Source organism: Coloeus monedula (assembly GCF_965178545.1).
Source record: "Coloeus monedula genome assembly, chromosome: 2".
In the NCBI taxonomy this organism is placed as follows: domain Eukaryota; kingdom Metazoa; phylum Chordata; class Aves; order Passeriformes; family Corvidae; genus Coloeus; species Coloeus monedula.
In genome coordinates this window covers 60187501-60209014 of record NC_138782.1, presented here as the reverse complement: position 1 = coordinate 60209014, position 21514 = coordinate 60187501, and the positions used below count along the sequence as shown (strand labels likewise).

Here is a 21514-nt window from a genome sequence, read left to right as displayed (position 1 = left end):
TTTGTTGTTTGTATCCTGCAAGAAACAACAAGGCAGTATTAAAACACAGCATAAAGTAGATCACAAATTCTTTTTCTTATAAAGACTCTCTACCATGCTTCCCTTCTGCATTATGAATTTTATGCTTTTATCTAACTCACCCTCTAGTGTCTAAAATACAACTAGTGGAACTAAGGATTTGAATGGCCACTGATTAAATCTATGTAAGATCTTCTCAAAAAACAAGCGTTTTGTGCTGCATATAACTAGGGCAAGAAAACTGACTGGGTGATTTACTTGGTCACCATTTCACCAGCATAGATGAGACACACCAGTGCTTCCACTTCCTTCCCTAAAGGTAGCAACATAGTCAAGACACTTGAGGTCCCTGAAAGGGACACCAGTGGCAGAGGGTCCATGAGTGACCATAGGCCTGTGCAGGCCAGAGAAGCCTGAAGTTTGCATCCAAGACCAGAGGCAATGCTGCTGCTGCAGCCAGATATCTGGCATTTTTGAAAAGGGAGGAGGCTGGGTGGCACAGGAAAGACTTGAGTGCTCGCATGTATATGCAAATTATCCTTAAACAATGGTCAGAGTGAAATAAAGGTTACTTACAAGCATGATTTCAAGAGGGTGGGAGGTCAATAGATATCATAGAGAAATCGAGCTTTTCTTGCCCTGTTTCATTCCCTTCCCCCGCGAAATACGGTGCTATCTATATTAACAATTGCGGGGGGATGGGCGAGGGCTGGAGGGGAGAAGGAGGCCATCTCTACCCTGCTAAATCTAAGGGGAAAGTAAATTTTAACATACTTTGCAAACCGTAGGAAATAGAAGATTCCCCATTTGAGTAAGAATTTTAAAGGATTTAAGCACTTCCAGCAGTTCTGGAAAGAGGCATGAGAAAAATGTATTCCATTAAAGATTTAGAGACAAAGTTCCTTCTTTGTACCTACGTTTGATGGGAGAAAGGAGCAAATAGGCTTTTGGTTTTTTATCGTGTGAGTTGGGGGAAAAATATAAGCCTTTCCTAAGCCTCCTCCTCCCCTTCCCAGCTTCCTTGCGAACGAGCAGAGAAGCTTTTGGGCTGAAATCCTGATGAATTGGAAAATGTCCCCCATCACGTTTCGGTGCACCAGGGCCTGCCCCGACCCCCGGAGGAGCGGGCTCAGCCGCGGGCCCCCGCGGCGCTGTCAGGCTACTCCCGCCCAGGGCTCAAGATGGCCCGGGTGGGTGCAGGTATACCGGGTCCCGGCTCCGCCGTGCCCCACGGCCCCGGGAACTTCACCCCGCGCCTTCGAAAGTCTCCCCTTTCCCCTGCACTGGAGGATTCCCCCTCAAATGGTGGTGGCGGGGCGGGCAGGAGCGCGCCGAGGGGATGCCCTTCCGACGGCGTGGCCCGGCGGGCGGGAGAAGCGCGGCGCGGCGCCTCCCGCCCGCAGCTGCCCGCCGGCGGGAGCCGAGCTGCGATCCCCATCCCGGCCCGGCCCGGCCCCGCCAGTGCGGCGAGCAGCCGGGACCACCCCACACGTGGCTCGTTGGCGGGATCCAGACGCTCCCTGGCCACCCTTGCTCCGCCACCCCGTCCCGTCCCGCCAGCGGGATAGCTGCGGGGCTAGGCTGAGGAGAGCGCTGGGACCGGGCAGCCGCCAGGAACCCCCGTGCCCAGCCCGTCTGGTCCCGCCGCAGCGCCGCTAGCACCCCCACAGTCCCGCCACCACGTACGCCAGCAGCTCCCGCCACCCCAGCCGAAGAGCCTTAACCGCGCTGCCTTGACCGCGGAGCCCGCTGTCCCCGAGCCGGCCCGACCGCAGAGCCCTGGCCGTGGAGCCCCGCAGCAGCTCCCGGCGGAGCTCGCCGCCCGCCCCGCGCTCACCTGCAGGGCTGCGCCGGCGCCGCCGCGGGCAGTGAGTGCGCGGCCGCTCTCGCCCGGCGCTTTTTAAAAACTTTAAATTTGGTATCCAAAACCGCGCCGGCCAATGGCGAGGCGGCGGCGAGCGGGACGCGGCCAATGGGAGGCGGGCAGGAGGCGGGGGCCAATCCCGGGCGCGGCGGGCGGAGCCGGACCGTCCCTCGCTTTCCCTCCTCGGCCGCAGGGAGGGACGCGAGCGGCGCGGCCGCGGCTCCCGCGCGGCGGCCGCTCCCGCCCGCCCCTTCCTCCCGCGCTCCTGCCCCACACCGCTCTTGGTCCCGAAGGAACCAGCGGCTGCTGCGTCCCGGCACTGACACGCGCCCAAGCACAGTCTGGTGCCCAGCTGCATCTGCGTCTGCTTTTTTAAATGGACGCGCCCGGGGTGTTCCCATCACGCTCCGAACGTGCAAAGCTCCTCTACCGGGGGAGGATTCTCTCCTACACTGGAGATATTCAAGAACCGCCTGGATGCAATCCTGTGCCATGTGCTCTAGGATGACTAGGCTTAAGCAGGGAGGTTGGACTGGATGACCCACGGTGGTCCCTTCCAACCTCACCGTTCTGTAATTCGAGTCTGGCGGTGGATTTGGGCTCTTCCCCATAAAAGAATTGTATTTATTTTATATGACCAACGCTACCAGCAGTTGCAGAGTGAGCAGGAGCATTACTGGGAGCTAGGCTGACTGGACACCAGTGCAGGGATCCCTGCCACTGCTGGAAAGGCAATCTGCTCACAGCTCAAGGAGGCTGCGTTTGCAGAGACAAAATCCCTTGTGTTAAAATTCATACAAAGCAAGCACAGGACTTCAAGTCTTTACACAGTAAAGCTTGCCATGACAGGCCAAGGAGGACAGTGAAGTCCCCCTTTGTACAGCACTGCCAGATGACAGGTTTGGAATACTTCTGGCCTCCTGCCAGAACCACATGATGTCTGGTTTTTCTCACACTGATCAGAGCCTGGCCACTTGCAAGGCAACAACACATTTAGTGTTTGTTCAAGAGCCAGATGAGAATAGGGAGGCAGGATCTGGCCAGACAGGCTACAAGCTGGAACATCAGGGAAGGTCTAGGGTGACAAAGACCTAAACAGTTATCTAAGTTTCATGCAGTAGTCCAGTGTGTAGGCCCAATCAATGGCCCTTATTTGTTTGGAGGAATATGAAGCTGAAGCAAGAAAGAACAGCAAACCCCATCTATCACTTGGTGTAAGAGGGCCTTGGTTAAAGTCAAGTCAGTAGGACTGTCACAAGTACTCTCTATTTACAATACTGATCTAGTAAGGACGAAGACTTCAGCCCTAGTTTCTGCTCCAATCAGTGTCTAATTATTTTACACAAAAAATGAGTCAATGTTTCTTTTTACTTTTTTGTGGGCCAGTTGGGAGTTGTAAAACTGCTAGTAAATGCAGACCTAGGTCTCATGCTTACCAACAGGAAATATGTATGCCTCATCTTGTGCACACTCCATCTGAAGTTAATGTATGCATCTTAAATTAAAAGATTTGGAACTCAGTCATAGTTACCATGAAGTGTTTACTAGAAAACAAAGCTGATAAAGGTACCGAATGTTTTAAGACCCTGTTAAATAAATAGACAAAACCAAAGATGCCAGTCATAGCATGTAACCTTCAGAAAATCAATGACTTGGACAGTCAAAACCATAAAGGAGAAACTGAAGTCAAGTAGATACTAAAATATCAGGTGAACAATATTGTAACAATTCTTTTCATTTTTGACTCAGGAACACAAACATTCATTCCAAAACCAATTCATATGATTCATCGCTTGGCATCCATGGCTTTTTTTTCTGGAACAAGGGATATTCTTAAACTTGTTTCGTATTTATAAATAAGGGCCAGAAGGCCTTGAAAACATGACAGAGGTACACTTTGACTCCCTCTCCCATGATACATATAAGTGATTAATAAATATGCAGATAGGTAGAGTGGGGTCATTTATTTATCACTTTTTTCCAATCACTCAAACAAAATAGGATTTTTTTTCTTCTCTCAAGTAAGCTATTTCACACTGATGTGTGATGGTTAAGCTACAGCTTAAATGAAAACTGGAACTAGAAATAACTCCTTTTTTAATGCATGCATACCTTTTGAGAGTGGTGTATCAGTATCTTCTCCGTGGAAAAAGTTAACTGCTGTTACTTCTGGTGCAGTCAAATTTACTTTTCAAAAGGACTGCTGCAGCAATAATGTCTTATATGAAGATAATAAAGTCTTTTACTCAGCAAGTAAGAAAACTGTTTAATAGTCATGAGAAAACAAGTTGTGATGTTTTTCATGACCTGAAAAGAAGCTCCGTTTTCTGGGTGGTGCTCTGAGAAACTTCTTTGCAGACCAAGGTCTGCATCTGTTGTAATGGCCTGAGAAAGAACAATGTTCAGGAGGAATTCTTTTTTTCATTTTCTGAAATAATTTCCAGTAGAGATTCATAATCAGCATACTCTCTCAGAGTTTGTATCATTTCATCTAGCATTTCTTCCCCTAGCATGAAAGACTCAACATGATGCACTGATCTGCTTATTCTGTGGTCTGTAATCCGGTCCTGTGGAAAGTTGTATGTTCTGATCTTCTCTGATCTTCCTTTAGTCCCAATCTATTGAAGAAGAATCAGTTTATCACCATCATCTTACAAAAATGATGAAATATTGATGAAGCATATAAAGCAAAAGGTTTCTCTTCCTCCCATGACTACACAAAATTTGTTAGTTACATAGTACTCAGATCACTTCAACAGCTGCAGTAATTGTTCTCAAACATGTAAAAGAACAATTTTACTGCATCTTTTTCTAATACTATTCTGGTTCTTCATGCTGCAATCCAGTTTGTTTCACTGGATCTCTAGGACTTACATACCACCATAATTTTAAGTCTGGCTAATACATGACCTTTATTCCTGAAGTAAAATGTAATGTTGCTGTTTAGAGAGCTTGGGGAGTCCACAAATTTTGTTCTCCAGAGTGGCCTAGTGAAAGGCATCCCTTCCCATGGTAGGAGGGTTGAAGCTAGATTATTTTTAAGGTCCCTACCAACCCAAACCATTCTATGATTCTATGACTTTTTTTTGCCTCATGTAAGTCCTTCCTGGGCTCCTGTTGCTCTATATTTCCATTTACTACTTGCTGTTCAACAAAGGGGTTACCCTAAAAACACATGCTTGTACAGACTTATATCACAACTAAATTAAACTTACTTGAATCTTTCGAGCACTGTTTCTCTTTTTGGTTTCTTCTTCTAGTTTGGCGTTGTATAGTTTAGCACATAGCATTTGCATAGCCTTCTCTTTGTTTCTAATTTGGGATCTTTCTTGCTGACACTCAGACACAATCCCTGTCAAAAATATCATGACATTTAGCACTTCAGATTAGCACATACTAAAAGAGTTCTGCAATTTCTGGAAGATTTTTATTATGTTACATTAGGCTGTTACATTTGGACTGGGAATGTAAAAGTCCAGGTTTATTAATGAGTAATAATACATTTTGGGAGAGAAGTGTAGGCTGAGTTGTACAGGTGTTTTAAGCCATAAGACAAGAAATTTAATTCAGTGGAAATTTAATTCACCTGGGCGACAGATAGATAATGAAATAAAAGATATGTGATGTGATCTGACTAATAAAAGACACCTTGAATACTCGTAAATTTTGGCCACAGTTCCAGGAAAAGTAGGACTTAAGCAACAGTAAAACACATGAGATAGTGAGTGCATAGAATATGATCCGAATATAAAAAAGGCAGCACTGTTTTATTTAAAAAAATAAAAGGGTGTGCTTTCTCATCCCAAAACACACAAAACCAACAGCCCAAAAAAGGAGCGGGGAGAAGAAATACAGCACAAGCTAAGTAGTTATTTGGATTTATTAAGTAGCTCTGGTAATATTGGAGGATGATTTTATAAGATTACATAGTATTACTTTATGAAAGACTTGTTTATAAATAACATTTTGGATTGTGGGGAAGGTTTATAAAAAGATTTTGGATGAGAAAAATAGAAGTAGTAACAGGACAGTTTTAAGGGAAGAGAGATCAGAGAAATGAAGAAGGGAAAGGTGGAACAGGAAGAAGTCAGGAGATAATGTGAGGTATGAACTCCCCTATTAACCATGTATAACTGCAAAAAAATTGCAATACACTTTAAGATTTCTCTAAGACACCCTAATAACTGCCTTCAGCAAAAACTAAGGTCAGTTGCTGGCTTTAGTTTGTTGTGTTTTTATCCAAACATGCAGGCAATCCAAAACGTTTTTAATCCAGAGTATCTTTTTGTCACCCTATAGTCAACAGAATTTTATCCTCTCCACTGCTTACCTTCTGCTTTACTAAGGTGGTGCAAAAAGTGCTGAATGGATTAATGTTTTAAACAAATACAAAGAAACGGGTGGCAAAAATGTGGATACATGAAGATAAAAAGCACTTGGGATTACTCTGAGGCTGTAAAGCCTGAGTAATGTTTGTAGTAGAGAAGAGGAAAAGTTAAAATGCAACGAAAGTCAAGAAGGCTGTTGTGGATTGCTCAAAGGGAAGTAAAAGGCTTGGGAATGGCAATAAAAAGCCCCCACAGGACAGCTAAAATCAGGTAGTGTTTGAGGGTGTATCTTATCCCTGCTATGTTTCCTAACCTGAGCCAGAGGGATGGGCCTCCTAAATTATCTGTGTCATCTATGGGAAAGGAGCCAGCAGACAAATGGGAGCTGTCATCCTGAGTAGACTCTGCAATTAAAAAGTAATGTCTTAATATAGAAATAGTGCAATCTCTCTTTTGGAGATTAGTCAAGAAAATGCAAATCATTAGATTTCAACTTACTCCATTTTTCAGTGTCATTTTCATTATTTGAAAGCTTAAATATAACTTTTTGATAGAAACTGATCTGGATGCTTTTAGAGTGTCATGTTTAATAGCAAAATGGATAGCTTACCTACTGAAGCCAGTAGTCTTCACTGTTAAAAATTGGACTGGGCACAAGATGGTGCATTTAAAGTAGTATGAATAGACATGAAAACTACATAAAACCTCTGCTCTACTGTTGCCCAGGTTTGAAAATAAAGCCGTTGTTTCAAAGGAAATCCTGACAGCAGTTTTGGAATGTAAATCTTGTACAACAGAAAAAATGAAGCAGCACCTGTTGGAATGTGAACTATCCGTACAGCACTATCTGTGGTATTGACGTGCTGGCCTCCAGCTCCACTAGCTCGCTTTGTTTCTATCCGTAGATCTTTTGGACTAATTTGCAGCCTCATCTGTCATGGGAGACAGAAAAAAAGAAAAAAAGTATTTTATTGTGTTCTTTCTAGACAGATATCAAATATGCACAGTCAGTTTACTTTAGAAGGCACATTCATGCAAGAGAAAACCTCTGAACGTTTATGAGTCGTAGTTCACATAAACAAATCTTGGTAATCAGATTGGAATGCATCACGATGCAACCCCAGAAATCAGCCAAATAATAACTTAATGCATAACCATCCCATAGCACTAATTTCTCCCTCTTATGAGAGATCTGCATCCTCTTCTAGAGGAGTTAACCAGTATTTGAGCTTGATCAGATGATTTTTAAATAAAATAGAAGATATTCCCTTTTCTGGCTCTGTGGTGGAGCAAAAGTCTCTGTGAGGAAGGAGCAAGACAATTTCAAGAAAGTACAGGAAGGAGTGACATCTCTGACAACCTGATAGGTTAACATGAAACTAAGATCAAAACAAAGCTTTAATTCTTAGTCTATTGGTTTTAATCAAGCAAATATAGCAAGATCGAATTATTACCCATACACTTTAGAACAGGCAAGTGAGGACACTACAAAAATGGGAAAGATGAAGTGCTAAAAGAAGTAATCTATGAGCCTGGTAAAATGATTCATTCTTTTGTTACTTTGCAGAAAATGTAGTTTTCCACAAAACACACAAGACAGTCACAGTGAATTTTCAAGTCATAGTCAAGTAAACTGTCGGTGTCTTTCTTGAAATTAGCATTATGAGAAAAGACAGAAATTCTTTATTTCATCCCTGTGATAAAAATAATAAACAAATATGACCTACTTTAAATTTAAGATTAAAATAGTCATTTAGTGAGAATAAGAAAAGAGGCAGAAAACACTTGGTATCAAACACTGCTCCTGGTAATGTCTGTTATACTAAAAGATAAATGTTACCTCAGTAGGTTGGGGTAATATAGCAACAGTCATTGTGCTGGTGTGAATGCGTCCTTGTTTTTCAGTCTTTGGTACCCGCTGAACTCGATGCACTCCTCCTTCAAACTTCATATATTTGTAAGCCTCAGCACCTGCTATACTGGCTACTGCATGTCTTAGGCCACCTTAAACACAGAAGAGAAACAGTTGCAAAACCTTTAAGAAGAACTGTTGGTACTATGCTGTTATACTTCAAACAGTGTATTTACACATCACTGGCATTTGTTTTTTAAAATGATGAATTTACCATTCATCATTTTTGGGCAAAATTACACCAAAAATGCAAGGACAATCTTAAAGCCATTTGCTCACATTCTATCTCAAAAGGGAAAGGACTGTCCAATTATTTTATATAGAGTCCAATTTAATTTTTTATATATGTAAAAAATTTGTCTATGAACAATATACATACATGTACACATAAAATCATAAAACACAACAGAACTCTAATACCAGTAGTTAGTCCACATAAAGATCAAATTTTGAAAGGCACTTTCAGAAACATAATTTTTTTTATTGTTAGTTCAGAACCTTATCACTCAATGGGAAATACCCCAGCTCTGTATAACTGAGTACTTTTCGTACTCTTCTTATTATCCATTTTCCTCTATGAATCTACTCGTGTCACATTTGCCTTTTAATTTAGTTTTACTCTTTTGCTTTCCTTGAGTGAACAGAACACCAGCTCCTGCATCTCTTACCAATACCTCTAGCAAAACACTTGACAGCAACATCCTACAAGCATTGAACAGTTTGGAACTTGGAAGTCAAGGCCAAAGCAATCATGACTTCGGGATAGAGTTTGTTGCTCTACTAGTTTATGACATTCTTGCTCTTCCTTGCTTACTGGTGTGCAGTGTAATGAAGGATCAGAGAAGTGATGGCACTTTAAATGAATATAATTTTTCACCCATTTTTTTTTAATGCAGCCCAATTCCCAGATCCCATTCTCTGCACAGTGGATGGTGTGCCAAGGGAATGACTGAAGAAGACACAAGAGGCCTTGAAAAAGTATTGTTTTTCAAGTCTTGCAATAAGAAACCAGAGCTGAGGAAAAGAAGAGGCACATACTTCTCAGAAATACTGGTTAAGGCTATCTCTCAGACTAAGGAACTCAGCCATACGGACAAGACAGCAGCTTTTTAAAAAAGGAAAATAAAGACAACATGAAATCTGAAAATGCCCTGCAGAACAGGAAAAAGTCATCAGCCAGAACACAGGCCAGGTTTTTTTCCTCCATGGACAAGGTTCACAAATGTTTTTATTCTACAGAAATGTAATGTTCACTCATAACTTTACTAAAATATATTTTGTATTACAGTCATGTTTGTGAAAGATAGGAAGAGGCAGTTTGGCTTTCTCTTTCACATCATTTTTGTCCTTCTCCTTTTAAAGTTTGTAGTGATGTGTATGCCTATAGTGCTTAGCATATGATGACCAAGAAACTGGTTCAAATGACAGGTATTTTAGATCATACTGCTTCAAACTGACTATTACCAACACAGGTTTATTATGAACTGCAGCTAAATCTAATGAAATCTTGATGATTTTTTTTTTACCCTGGCAGACATGTTGTAGGCCTGTCAAATATAGTTAGCTCTTGATAACTGTGTTTGCCCCTGTCATATAAAATGTCCCACTCTATCCTGAAATCTGATTTACTCAGAACAAGGCTATAAGTTTGCACTAATTTTTTACGTGGGATCTTATACCCATACTGGGGAAAAGTCCCACACCTGTGTCTCTGCCTGACACTACAGGGTGAGAAGCAGTGGATAAATAATGCCATGTGAGTTTGTGCTTTAACATGTGTTCTGAATCTTCAACATGCTATTTTTACACAGTGGCATCCCTTGGGGGTAGGTCAATAAAGTCATCTAAGAGTTGACTATAACTGATTTTTTATTGCAGCTTTATTTAACATTCACCTTGTTCACACATGCTTACCTCCAGATTTCAAATTCAGGAGTTCTCTGAAATAAAGGAGTTTGACCTTTCAAGATAGGACTTTGCTTTTGCTCATGCAACCAATAAAAATGGAACATGGGTAGGATGTAACAGCCTACTGTAACCAGCATCCTTAGCCCCACTCTTACTCAGCGCAGCACAGACACTTTGAACCCGAGGGTTCAAACATCCATTTCATTGGCCGTGTCACATATAGAGCCCCTACCTCCCAATTTATTTCCAGCATCTGTTTCAATAATATGTGATTATGCAAAAGCAAAAAATACACTGCATGAGGCTGACAAAAGCTAGGGCTGCCTTTATTTTTCCTAAGATTTACATCATAAATGTTAATTTTGGAACACAGACAAGCCCTCAGCAAAACAGATTTTAAATATACATATTTAAACATATAGGCATTAAAAAAACCTAGCCCTTTCAAAGAGAAAATATGGATGGATATATACTAGGTTAATGTATTACTTCAGTTTCCCATTTAAGGCATTAATGAGAATATCTCTGAGGATGTGGGCTCCTTGTCCAAGGACTGAGCTTTTACCAAAAGGGTAGCCAAGCCCAACTCCCTTTTTCTTCTAATCACGGGACTGTAAGCTGAGTCAGACCTGACTTACAGCTATCCCAGAACAGGGCTTTTAAGCCAAATCAGTGGACTAATCCAGTTAGCATGGTGGCCTCAAAACTGCTAGAGCTGAGAAAGAAGAAACATACAGCTGGCTAGAAGGTGAGCCAGGCCTTGCTTAAGCTGACTGAAACTGTGCTCTGTAGGTGAAATGTATGTGACTGCTGGGGTTTACCTGATCCAAGTCTTGCCTTAATGGAAAGGGCAACTCTCCTCTCCCCCTAGTATGTGAAAAAAAGAAGACTCAGACATTTCCTCTTTTCTGTTTACAGAAATCTAACCTGTACAATGTTCATTCCGTTTACTTTAAAAAAAGCAAGTAAACAGATTTCTGCTGGCTTTGAAGGCTGAACTGGTTCAGCTCCTCACAAAGTATTTGCCTGGTCATGAATAGGGATGGACATGACTGCTCTTTCAGCAACAAGATACACTGTAACACGAAGTTTCTCATCCCTGCCTCCACTCAAACTGTAAAAACAGTTTACTTGGCAAAGGACCTCTTGACCATACAAGAAATTTATTAATATTAACAAATCTAGGTAATAGAAAATAAAGAATTCAAGTGTCATAAAATTTTAAAAGAAGTATATTAATTGAATCATCAGCAGCCACTCCAGAAGGGAGTCTGAGTTCATGTTCATCAACTTGAAATAAAATACTTGCTAAGAACTCTAAAGAAAGTTATTTGAACATTTTACAAATATAACACTTTTTAAAATCAAGTTCTAATAAAGATTTTAACAGCTGTTACAGATGAGCTATAGCCAAACATCTAATTTCCTTATTTTATAAATGAGATAATATTACATATAAATTTACGATGTTTTAGATTAATCTCCAAGAATTACTTTAATAAAACTGATTCCTTTCTGCTAATAGAGCCACAATAATAGACAGATCTTCTATCTTTCACCAAACTAATCTGTAGACACTAAAACATTAGGTAACTAAGAAGAACAGTAGCCAAGTAATCTTTATCTCTAAAAAAAAAAAAAAACCCAACATATCTGCATCACTTTCTAAATTTCCTTCTGCCAAGCGCTTGTCTTTCAATAGTTTTAAAATGTAGAAATGAAATTATTGAAAGACAAGTTTTCATTGTAGCACTTCAGTATTTTAATAGTATTTCTGAAATGGTTTCATTCCCAAATACAGAAGCTGAGGAAAACTGTACTCAGACATTCAAACAATATTCCACTTCTAAATTAAGATAGTGCAAATTAGTTTCCTTAGGAAGATTATGTCATATGAACGAGTGTTTCAACTTGAATTAAGGAGTTACAGTATTTTCATTACTGACCTATTTCACTGGGAAAGTACTCTAATACTTCAAATTTCCACTTTTTATAAGCAGCATATCGTTGATACATATCAAATATCTCCGAGGTGAACAGCATGGCTTCCTGCCCTCCAACTCCGGCAGTTACTTCCAAGACAAGATCACTCTCATCTGTTTCTTCTGAAGGAATCAAAAGCAACACTATCTGTGAATACAAAAGCACCCAGCTAAGACTCCTCTCTGGCACTGCTATCCACACCTGAAACAGTATAAAACACCAGACAAGTCTGTAACTGATCTAGGCTGTGTTCTCCTGCCCTGAGGACAGGCTTCAGCCAGGCAGAGGTGTGTAAGGGTGATGCTCCATTGCAGGAAGGCTCCCTGTGTCTGTTCACAGTCACAGGAGCTACACAGGCCTCTCTCTCGAGATCCATAGAACTTCACAGAAATTTTTAATCCATCAGGAGCACTGTGAGGATAAACCACAGGACACATGCCTGTTCTTGCAAGACAACTGAATATCTTCTTTCTAATCAGATTTCTCTTTAATTCCATCTCAACTGCAGAGCTAAGAAGGTATGGATGTTCAGGAGCACAGTCCTTCAAGAACAACTCAAATGTATTATTCTTTTATTTATTTTAAAAAGAAAAGTCTGATCTGCAGAAGAAAGATACATCAAAACCGAAAAAACTGTATCAAAATTTTGCTTGCTGGATCAAAACTCTGGATGATTTGCAAATGCTTTCATATCCTTGTCCTTTACTAGCATTAGGTGATGGTTCTTTCCACAGATGATGATTTCTTTTGGCAGAATCATAAATACTTACAAAAAATATTTATAAGGTGACTGTTGTACTCTTGTCTGAGGAATAAACAATGTGACTATAGCAGTTTTTACTTCAACAGTAATATTAAGTTAAAACAGTCTGTTTACATAATTATCTTTTTTTTTCTGTTAAACAACATACATACTCTGTAAAATTGATATAAAGTAGCAGCCTAAAGTAGTTACATAGTATTAAATTTTTTCAAAACCATTGGTGAGTGATACTATGTAAGCTTAACATTTCCAAGGGCTAAAGACTTGACATCCATAAAGGTACACCCAGACAAGACAAACTATAGCACCTACTTAAAAAGATACTTTGATTGAAAAGTTTTCAGGTACAAATAGGCACTTGCTTACAAGATGTCTTTATAGCACCTGATTTTTTCATTTTCCATATCTAACAGATACTATTTGAGCAGTATAACTAGCACAGAGGGGAGGAGAAAAGGAATTTATCACATACATCTTGGAAAGACTCATAGAATGGTTTGGGTTCGAAGGGGCCTTAAATATCACCTAGTTCCAACACCCCCAAGAAGACAATCTGGCTTTGTTAATTTAAGAATGGCAAGCAAACAGAGGCTTTATAAAGGTATCTAACCTGTTGTTTCAGTTCAGCTATCTCTTCTTCACAGGAAGCAATTTCTGTTTCTGCAAGCTTCCGGAAATCTTCGTTCTCATCTGGAATATTTAAGTATGGTTAATCCTCAGACTTTTATCAGTGCCATTCTGACAAAACCTTCTGAAAAAATAACCACATGAAGAACTTACTCTACCAAAGAAAAAAACCAACCCAAAATCAAGCTACCACACAAACCCACCCCCCCAACACACTAAACCTGTCAGAAAATCAAATTACTAATATGATCTATAAAGATGATACTAAGTACATATGAAGTGTTTTCTAATCCTGTGCAGGTATAAGACATGAGAAAAATCTGAAATAAAAGAAGTTCTGCCTAAACATCAGAAAGCAGAATCCGAGCCAATGATAAAAAATGATTACTGTGCTGGTGGTCAAACAGTGGCACACATTGCACAGATTTGTTGTGAATTTCCATCCTTGGAGATACTCAAAACTCAACTGGGCGAAGCCCTGAGCAACTTGTGGGTGTCCCTGCTTGAGCAGGAAGGTGGACTGGTCCTTCCCACACCAGCCATTCCATGGCTCTAAGAAACTACTTTCTGTATCTAAGTATGGCAGGAACATCAGGGATTTAAAGAGCACAGCGGTTCCACATCCGGCACTCTTTGTTAAAACGACTAATACCCCTATCATTGTATGCTGAAATCTGAATACTACAGTTCTAGGCAACATTTAATCATCTCACGAATGCTTACCGATCCTAAAGTACTCCTTTTCTACATTTTGGTTTTCTAACTGCTATCCAAACGAAGTTTGATTCAGGGTAAAAAAATATTCCATCATTTGGCAGAACTAAAAGTGTGCAGCTACTGACACAACACAAAGTCAAATACAAATACAGATTCAGCTGCTGACGTCTGTGACTGCCAAAACGAAGACAGGCAGGCGGGCTGGTCAGTCTTGGCAGCAAGGGAAAGATGGATTAAAAAAACCACCACCAAAACTTTAGAAGTTTTCTATCCCCGATTAGTTAGTTATCTTTGTCTTGTATGAAACAGGCGCTCTTCCAGTATCAGCACTTCCCATGCCGGCGGAAGTGCTTTCCCCACTCACTCGTGCCCTTGCCCTGTGCTCGGGCCGTTCCTGCGCCTCCAGAAGGCCCGCGGGGCCCGCCCCGGGCTCCCCCGACTGACACGCGCGTGGCCGCCGCCCCCCACACCCGGGGACGCGCGCGGCGCCACGCGCCGGCCTGCGCCCGCCCCCCGGGGCCGCTCCCCCAATCGCGTCGGCGTATGCAAATGAACCGCCCTGCGCCCGCCCCCCGGGGCCGCTCCCCCAATCGCGTCGGCGTATGCAAATGAACCGCCCTGCGCCCGCCCCCCCGGGGCCGCTCCCCCAATCGCGTCGGCGTATGCAAATGAATCGGCCTGCGCCCGCCCCCCGGGGCCGCTCCCCCAATCGCGTCGGCGTATGCAAATGAACCGGCCTGCGCCCGCCCGCCCCCTCAGCACCGCCCCCGGTGGCGTCACGCACGCAAGACAACCCCGCCGCGCGCCCCGCGCCGCACCTTGCGCCAGTTCCCGCGTGTCGCGCAGCTCTCGCTCCTTGTCGCGCAGCCGCCGCACGCGCGCCGCCAGCTGCGGCGCCGCCCCGCCCTCGCCCCGCGCGCGCGCCTCCAGCAGCCGGCGCAGGGAGGGCGCGGCGAACAGCTCCTCCAGGCCGGGCCGCGCGCTCAGCCCGCGCCGCGGCGGGAGCGGCCATCCCACCGGCGCCGCCCGGAGGCTCCGAGCGGGCAGCGCGGCCGCCCGGCAGCCTTGAGCCACGCGGAGGGCTCGCGAGAGCAGCCGCATGTCCAGCTGCGGCGGTAGCGCGGCCGCCCTCCTGTCGCCCGGGTGTCACTGCCGTGCCGGAGGTGCCCGAGCGCGCTCGGCGGCCTCCCTTCCGGGTTTCCGGAAATTGCCGAAGAGGTTCGGCGGTAGCCTTGTTTGTAGTCGGAAGTTATCGGAGACAGCCGAAGGGGTTCGGTTTCCCTCGGCACGCGGTGGGGCGGGCGGGCTCTGATTGGCCAGCGCTGACGGTGCGGGCTCCGCCTCAAGCCCCCGGCCGGGCGCCCCGAGCGCCCCCTGCAGGCCCCGGAGGGGAGTTTTAGTAATTCTGAACCCAAAAAAAAAAAGGAAATCAAAAAGGCTCAAGCCGCTCTAAATCGTCGGTACCCCAAGCTTATAGCAAGACTTCTGAGCAAGACCCCCGAGGGTACTGAGGTTCCTACCGGGGCGGTTTAAAGGCTGCATAGGTGAAAGTGAGGTTGGTGGGAAGTGTGAGCTGGGGCTTTGGATATCCAGGTTACTCTTGCAGACCTTCTCCTCTCCCTCCAGAAGAAATCTTCAGAATTAACGTACACTGAGAAGGAACATGCAAATATTGTGAAAGGATGACCCCACAATGAAAGCAGAGCAACATTAAGCACTTAACAGAAAATAAATTAATTGTCAGAGGTACAAAAAAAAGGGAAATTGACAGTGCCTTCACATCAGAGATTAGCGGTGAGACTAAAAGACAACCCATTTACAAAATACAGATCTGAATACAGTCTTTCATATCAAAATTTTAAGTGGGAAGGCAGTGAAGATGCAGCCATTTAGGAACAGTGGTGTGGTGTGTGTTGTAGGATGATCTGGGTAAATCCCTCCTGGTATGCAGACCATGAGTGCATATTAACCTTGTTTTAGATAACACCATTAATGAGATTCTTGGCTAAACTCAAAACAGTTTGAAGAATATACTTTATTATAAAAATGTGCAACTATCCATAAAATTTTATTAGGCAGCATTTTATATTACAATCATTGGAGGAGTCAGTGTTGTGTCCTTGCCTTTCTTCTGTCCTTGTTCATGTCTTACTGGAACTAGGCAATCATGTCTTACAACTAAATCATACTGTTGGAATAACAGTAACTTCCTTATGAAACATTAGCAAATTCTTATTTTCACTAATGTAATATCAAAAGCAAGAGTAATTCTTGAAAACCTAAGTAGTTTTGGTAGTCAAAAAAGAAAACTTGGAAGTTTTTTGTTCCGTGATGGAAATCCAAAGGCCAGTGTGAGAATTTGCTATTCAAAATATTAAACATTAAAATTAATGGCTAGATAAAAATGTTTCCCTATGATTTTAAATGCATAATTTTGGATAAGGTGTATTGGCAAAATACAGTGTAGCAATAATTTATAAGTAAAAATCACACTTGAAGACCTTTGTGCAGATTATACAGTCTGTGTGAATTGTCTGACACTGATAAAAACCCCAGGCCATCACTTATGAAATCTCACCCACCAAAAGCTTCCCTTGCACCCACTATTGTCTGCCCATGAAGCTCCTTGAAGTCTTCTTCCAGAAGCATAAAGGAAAAATTACCAAATTAATGCTTTAACGGACATAATATTTTGATGTTCTGTAACAATGAATGCCTAACTGCTGTGTGAGCCCAGCTTGTGAAGAGACCTATGGAAAACTCAGGAAATTTAGAGTAAGGAGTAATTTAAGATAAAGCTTTTTTGAAAAAAAGAAAAGAAAGAAAGTAGTCTGAGACTGATGGTCAGTACTTGAATCACCAGAATCATACTCCTGTTTTAAATGAAAAGGGTGGGTTTCTACAGAGTGAGTTCATGGATAAAGGAAGGGGCAAACCTGGCTTTTGGTATAATGTTAAAGTAATATGCAGACCCTATTTCTGTCAAATTTTTGTCCAGCTTTGTTCTTTCATCCCACCAACATCACTTGTACTGCTGGCAGAAGTATTCAGGACATGTTCGAACAGGGCTGATGCTTTGTCACTGCACATGTATTCAGGGAATTGGTGAACAGGACCGGACTTTTGGTGCTGTGTCCAAGTCTCAGGATGTGCTACAGTGCTACTCTTGTGTCTTCTAAAAAAACCCAGCATTATAGGCTGAGAAAAATCCTATTTGGAAGCTGGTAGTTGGACATGGTTCAAATCAACTTGGAGAAGACATTGCAGCTGCCTGTCTATGTGTAACCTTTATTTTTTGCTTTGTTGAATTTGATAAGGACTCAGGCTCTGTTGGATGGGTCAACAATGCCAGGAGAAGGCTCACAGACACTGTGGAAATAGAGGCTTTACTCCTTGTGATGTAGAGAGTAGCTGAAGTTAGAGACTTTCTTGTATCAGCTTTGATTGCTTTTGAATTGGTGTTGTGGAATACTTCTGCTAAATGGCTTTTGCAACCACTTCCTGCGTATGAAGTTGTGGGTTCCTGAGTGGGCTCACAGCATGGTCAGTCCAGCAAGCTGCTCTTACTGAAAAAGCCACCCACCTGATTTTAGGTATTGGCTCCACAGACAAATATTCCTTGTAATTGAATTTGCTGCCTAGGGAATCAAGTTCGGCATGAGGTGACATCTTAAGGCCTGGCTGTTGAAAGTAGAGTGTAGGTCTCCTTTATTTGCTTGGTTTAGACCACAGCCTAGCAGAACTTCAACATGCTTTTAATTTAAAAAATAGCTATTACTAGCTGAAGTCTGGTTTGTGTCCCCTTTCTGTCATCCTGCAAATGGACTGTGGACTCTACAGGTACTCAAGTGAGTTATGGACTGGCTGTGGACCTGGACACACTATGGCCACATTTCCATAGTACCATGCTGTGGCTGTTTAACCTGCAGCCATCTTTCTTTTCTTTTCTTTTTCAAATGTCTTTTCTCAATCAAACCTCTAGTGCCCTTCATACCACATGTGCCTTCAGGCTAATTTGAATGCTCGTAATACTGTCTGTATGTTTTGCTTCATCCTGGTTATCCCAAGCTACTTTAAGCTCAGTTATGTGAAAGCCGACTGTAAACAGCTAAGTTGAACACGTGTAACACAATATAGATTCAGTTTCTTTGCAGCCTGAAGGACAGGAGGGTACAGAAGTGCTCTGCTTATTTTTGGCTCTTTGGCATTAGGGTCTATTTGACAGAAATTTTAAACACTTGGCAAAAGTGACAAAAACATAACTCACTTTCTGTAGTGCACTTGCTATATACATTCTCATGAAAAACTGAAATACAAGTTATATACATACTTATTTTATTCCAAGCTATAGAATAAGTGTATTTAGGCAGTTTTTCAAAGTGTATTGTACACTGCATGCACAATAAATCAGTTTAATAGCTTGACTGTTTTACAATTTGTGTTCAAAGAACTGTATGATAGGCAATGAGATCATGTTACACCATGACTTATTGTCCATTTGGACCACATCCATTTTTTGTCATAAAAAAATTTGGGAAACCCAAACCGATAAACAAAATGTATATTAAACATTTTAATATGAGCATTTGCTCCAAGAAAGAAACTTTACATCCTATGTTTAATTTTTAAATCCTTCCCAATAGAGGATTTTAGACAATAAATTTTGAACGTGATTTCATTGCTGTATTACACTGAAGATTGGTGTAATATTTTTCAAAATGATGTCACAGTTTCCAAATACAGATTTTGGAATCTTATGCTAGAAATTAAGGTAATATTTTAGGGCCTGCACATCTAGCTTTATAACTGTCATGAAAGGATGACTTGTCTGTGTTGACAAGAACTTCTACCTGTGTGAAATATCTTATAAAGATAGCTTATGATTAGCAGGTCACCATCAAATAGTAACATTAAGAATATTCAAGTCTACATTTGCCAAGACTTATGCATGCAGTTTTGTCTCTTACACATTGCTTAGATGTGTGCACTAAATGTGTTGTGCCTCAAACACCAACAACTTGAAATTACACTATGTAAATATATACATATATGATGCTGTATATGTTTAGTACCAAGTAAATATAACTAGTCAAATGATACTAGACATATATAGGACCATAGTTAAATTCCAATTAAGAAAAAAGTGAGAAATTTTTTTTTCTAACAGAATTTCACAGTAGAAGGAGGCAGTCCTTTCTCACTGAATTTTCCCCCCTCAGGATTTGTAAACATCATAGCTCATATTCTCTCAGTATAATAATTGAATATTTTATTCATAATGGTAAGTAGCTAACCAACATGAATAAAGTTGTCATAACACGGTAGCACTTTCAGACAAAACAGGTATTTATTAAAAGAAACATTTATAAATATTTTGTCTTGCATTTTAAACTACATTTTCATAAATAACAATATTTAAAAGTGCTGAATATGGTAGGATAGTCAGCAATGCCACTGTAAACAGATTTGTTTTTTCCACTTTGCAGATTTTTGTTTTAGATCCCATTTTGTCAAACACTACAACAGTTAAAATATTTGCATAGGGAATAGAGAATAGCCCTTTTAATCATCTCCTGAATTCTATATAAATTACAAAACCAAATGAGTTTAAGAAACAGTTTGTTAAATTGTTCATATATATATCCAAAAAAAGCACACAGGTTTCAAGTAAAAAGAATGACTAAAAAAATTCCCCAAACCTGCTATCTGAAGCATGTTCAATAAATTAAGAAAATGAGAGGTAGTAAAACAAAGGGAAAAAAATAAGTCCCAGAAGATAAACTAAGACCTGCATCCTCCCAGTTACTGTGTCCCCGCAGACCTGCCTCGGCAGCAGCAGCTCCCACCAAAGCCGGCACTGGACGCTGCCCGCAGGAAGTAACTGAGTGGTTGGAGCCAACTGTGTTTGGGCCAGATTCCACTCAAGGACACAACTGCCAGACCTTCCAGTCCAATCGAAAGCGATGGGCTTATGCCATGTTCAGTCCTATGTAAGTGAGAAGAACCTTGCCTCTTAAGTCTTAGTATGGTTGTCAGTATTAAATATATATATATATATATATATACACACACACACATATATATATATATTTAACAAGTATTCAGAGCGATTTCTTGGTATATCTTAGCAGTTTATGAGGGATGCTAACACTCATTTTGCTTGTATATGGTAGGTATGAAAGATGGGGTTTTTTTAAGTTCCAAGTCGCTGTCTCTTTAAACATCAAAATGTGTCCTGAAACTGGACAATTTTTGATAAAAAGGCCAAGCAAACACCTATTAAAAACACCATGGCAGCCTAGTGATGGGAGTACTGTGCTGCCTTAGCTCTCATTAAGGGCTCAGTACAGGAATCTTTACCCAGGAAAGATACCCATTGTGTTTCTGTAGGCATTTTGCTTGGGTAAGATCTGTGGGTTTAGAAGCCCTTGAAGTTTGGTTTAATATTACTCTCCAAACCCCTTGTTTTCAAGGAGTTATTCAAAATAAATGAGGCTAGAAGCTAAGTCTTCTTTAACCCGCCACCTCGTAAAACATTACTTCATTTAAAAACTTTTTTTACCGGATTTAGCTTTCAAAAAAAAAATATCTTACAGAACAGATGCAATTCATCAAAATGTTCTAAAATGCTCTAAAATGCTACATGTAGGCAATCTTTTATTAAATTTCTTTATTCAAAAAACTAAATTATCAAGCTTTTTGTGTTGTTTCTTGTTTCTTTTTTTTTTTTTTTCTGAAGTACATAACATTATACAACAGTGTTAGAACTGGATAGCCAGTCTTTAATAAATCAATTACAGTATCTGACATCTGAAATGTACATTGAAAATCTTTGTTCTTTTAACAATTAAACAATATCAGCGCATAGATTGTGTCACCCAGAAATGGATCCCTTTAAGTGATTTGTGCTTTTTTTTTTCTTCTTTTATTTTTCTTTTTCTTTGACATTGCAAACTCTGTAATGAAAATGCCACAGTTTTGGCAGTGAACACCCAGAGGAATCCTCTGCTTGATTTATTTTAAATAAACAGTGATAAATAGCTCTTTTTCTCTGTACAGAAATATTGGCTTCAAAAAGTCAGTGTATTGTACTCAGTAGAGCATGTAGAGTAATGCTACACCTTAAAAATTGGCTTTTTAGTTAGTGATATTAAAAAATGCAAGCCTCTTTCTGGTTTGCTGCAATTGTTTCTATGTACCATAGGATTGTATTGCACAAAAAAAAGTTTTTAAATACAGATATAATTTATGTTATTGGATTAAATATTGCAACAACTAAGTGGTAAGTGAAGCAGTTTTACCTTGCACATGCAGTGTGAGGATACACAAGGAGACTGTTCATAAAACTACAAATACATCATTGCAATCTTGACTGCAGTAGGGTGAAAGGAGTG

The 21514-nt window shown here is 41.3% G+C and overlaps 1 protein-coding gene across 2 annotated transcripts; it reads right to left on the bottom strand.

Annotated features, from left to right (window-relative positions):
- Positions 1–3406: 3406 nt before the first annotated feature.
- Positions 3407–15282, bottom strand: MTRF1L (mitochondrial translation release factor 1 like). Of its 2 annotated transcripts, XM_082302545.1 has the most exons (7): positions 14939–15282; positions 13387–13466; positions 11977–12160; positions 8051–8214; positions 7025–7142; positions 5098–5234; positions 3407–4500 (listed from the first exon to the last, which is right to left on the bottom strand). In XM_082302545.1, the coding sequence occupies exons 1-7, from the start codon at positions 15219–15221 to the stop codon at positions 4285–4287; spliced, it is 1182 nt and encodes a 393-aa protein (XP_082158671.1). In that variant the 5' UTR covers positions 15222–15282; the 3' UTR covers positions 3407–4284. The 2 variants fall into 2 exon arrangements, with proteins under 2 accessions (XP_082158671.1, XP_082158672.1); XM_082302546.1 differs by lacking the exon at positions 14939–15282 and having other exon boundaries at positions 11977–12135.
- Between the last annotated feature and the right edge of the window lie 6232 nt (positions 15283–21514).

Bases quoted from the DNA above. Each gene is read 5' to 3' on its own strand.
- MTRF1L (XM_082302545.1), bottom strand. From the start codon at position 15,221: ATGCGGCTGCTCTCGCGAGCCCTCCGCGTGGCTCAAGGCTGCCGGGCG. The intron at 13,467-14,938 runs GTGCGGCGCGGG...TAAATATTCCAG, and splicing joins CACGCGGGAACTGGCGCAAG to ATGAGAACGAAGATTTCCGG. The intron at 4,501-5,097 runs GTAAGTTTAATT...CTTCTTCAATAG, and splicing joins ACAGTGCTCGAAAGATTCAA to ATTGGGACTAAAGGAAGATC.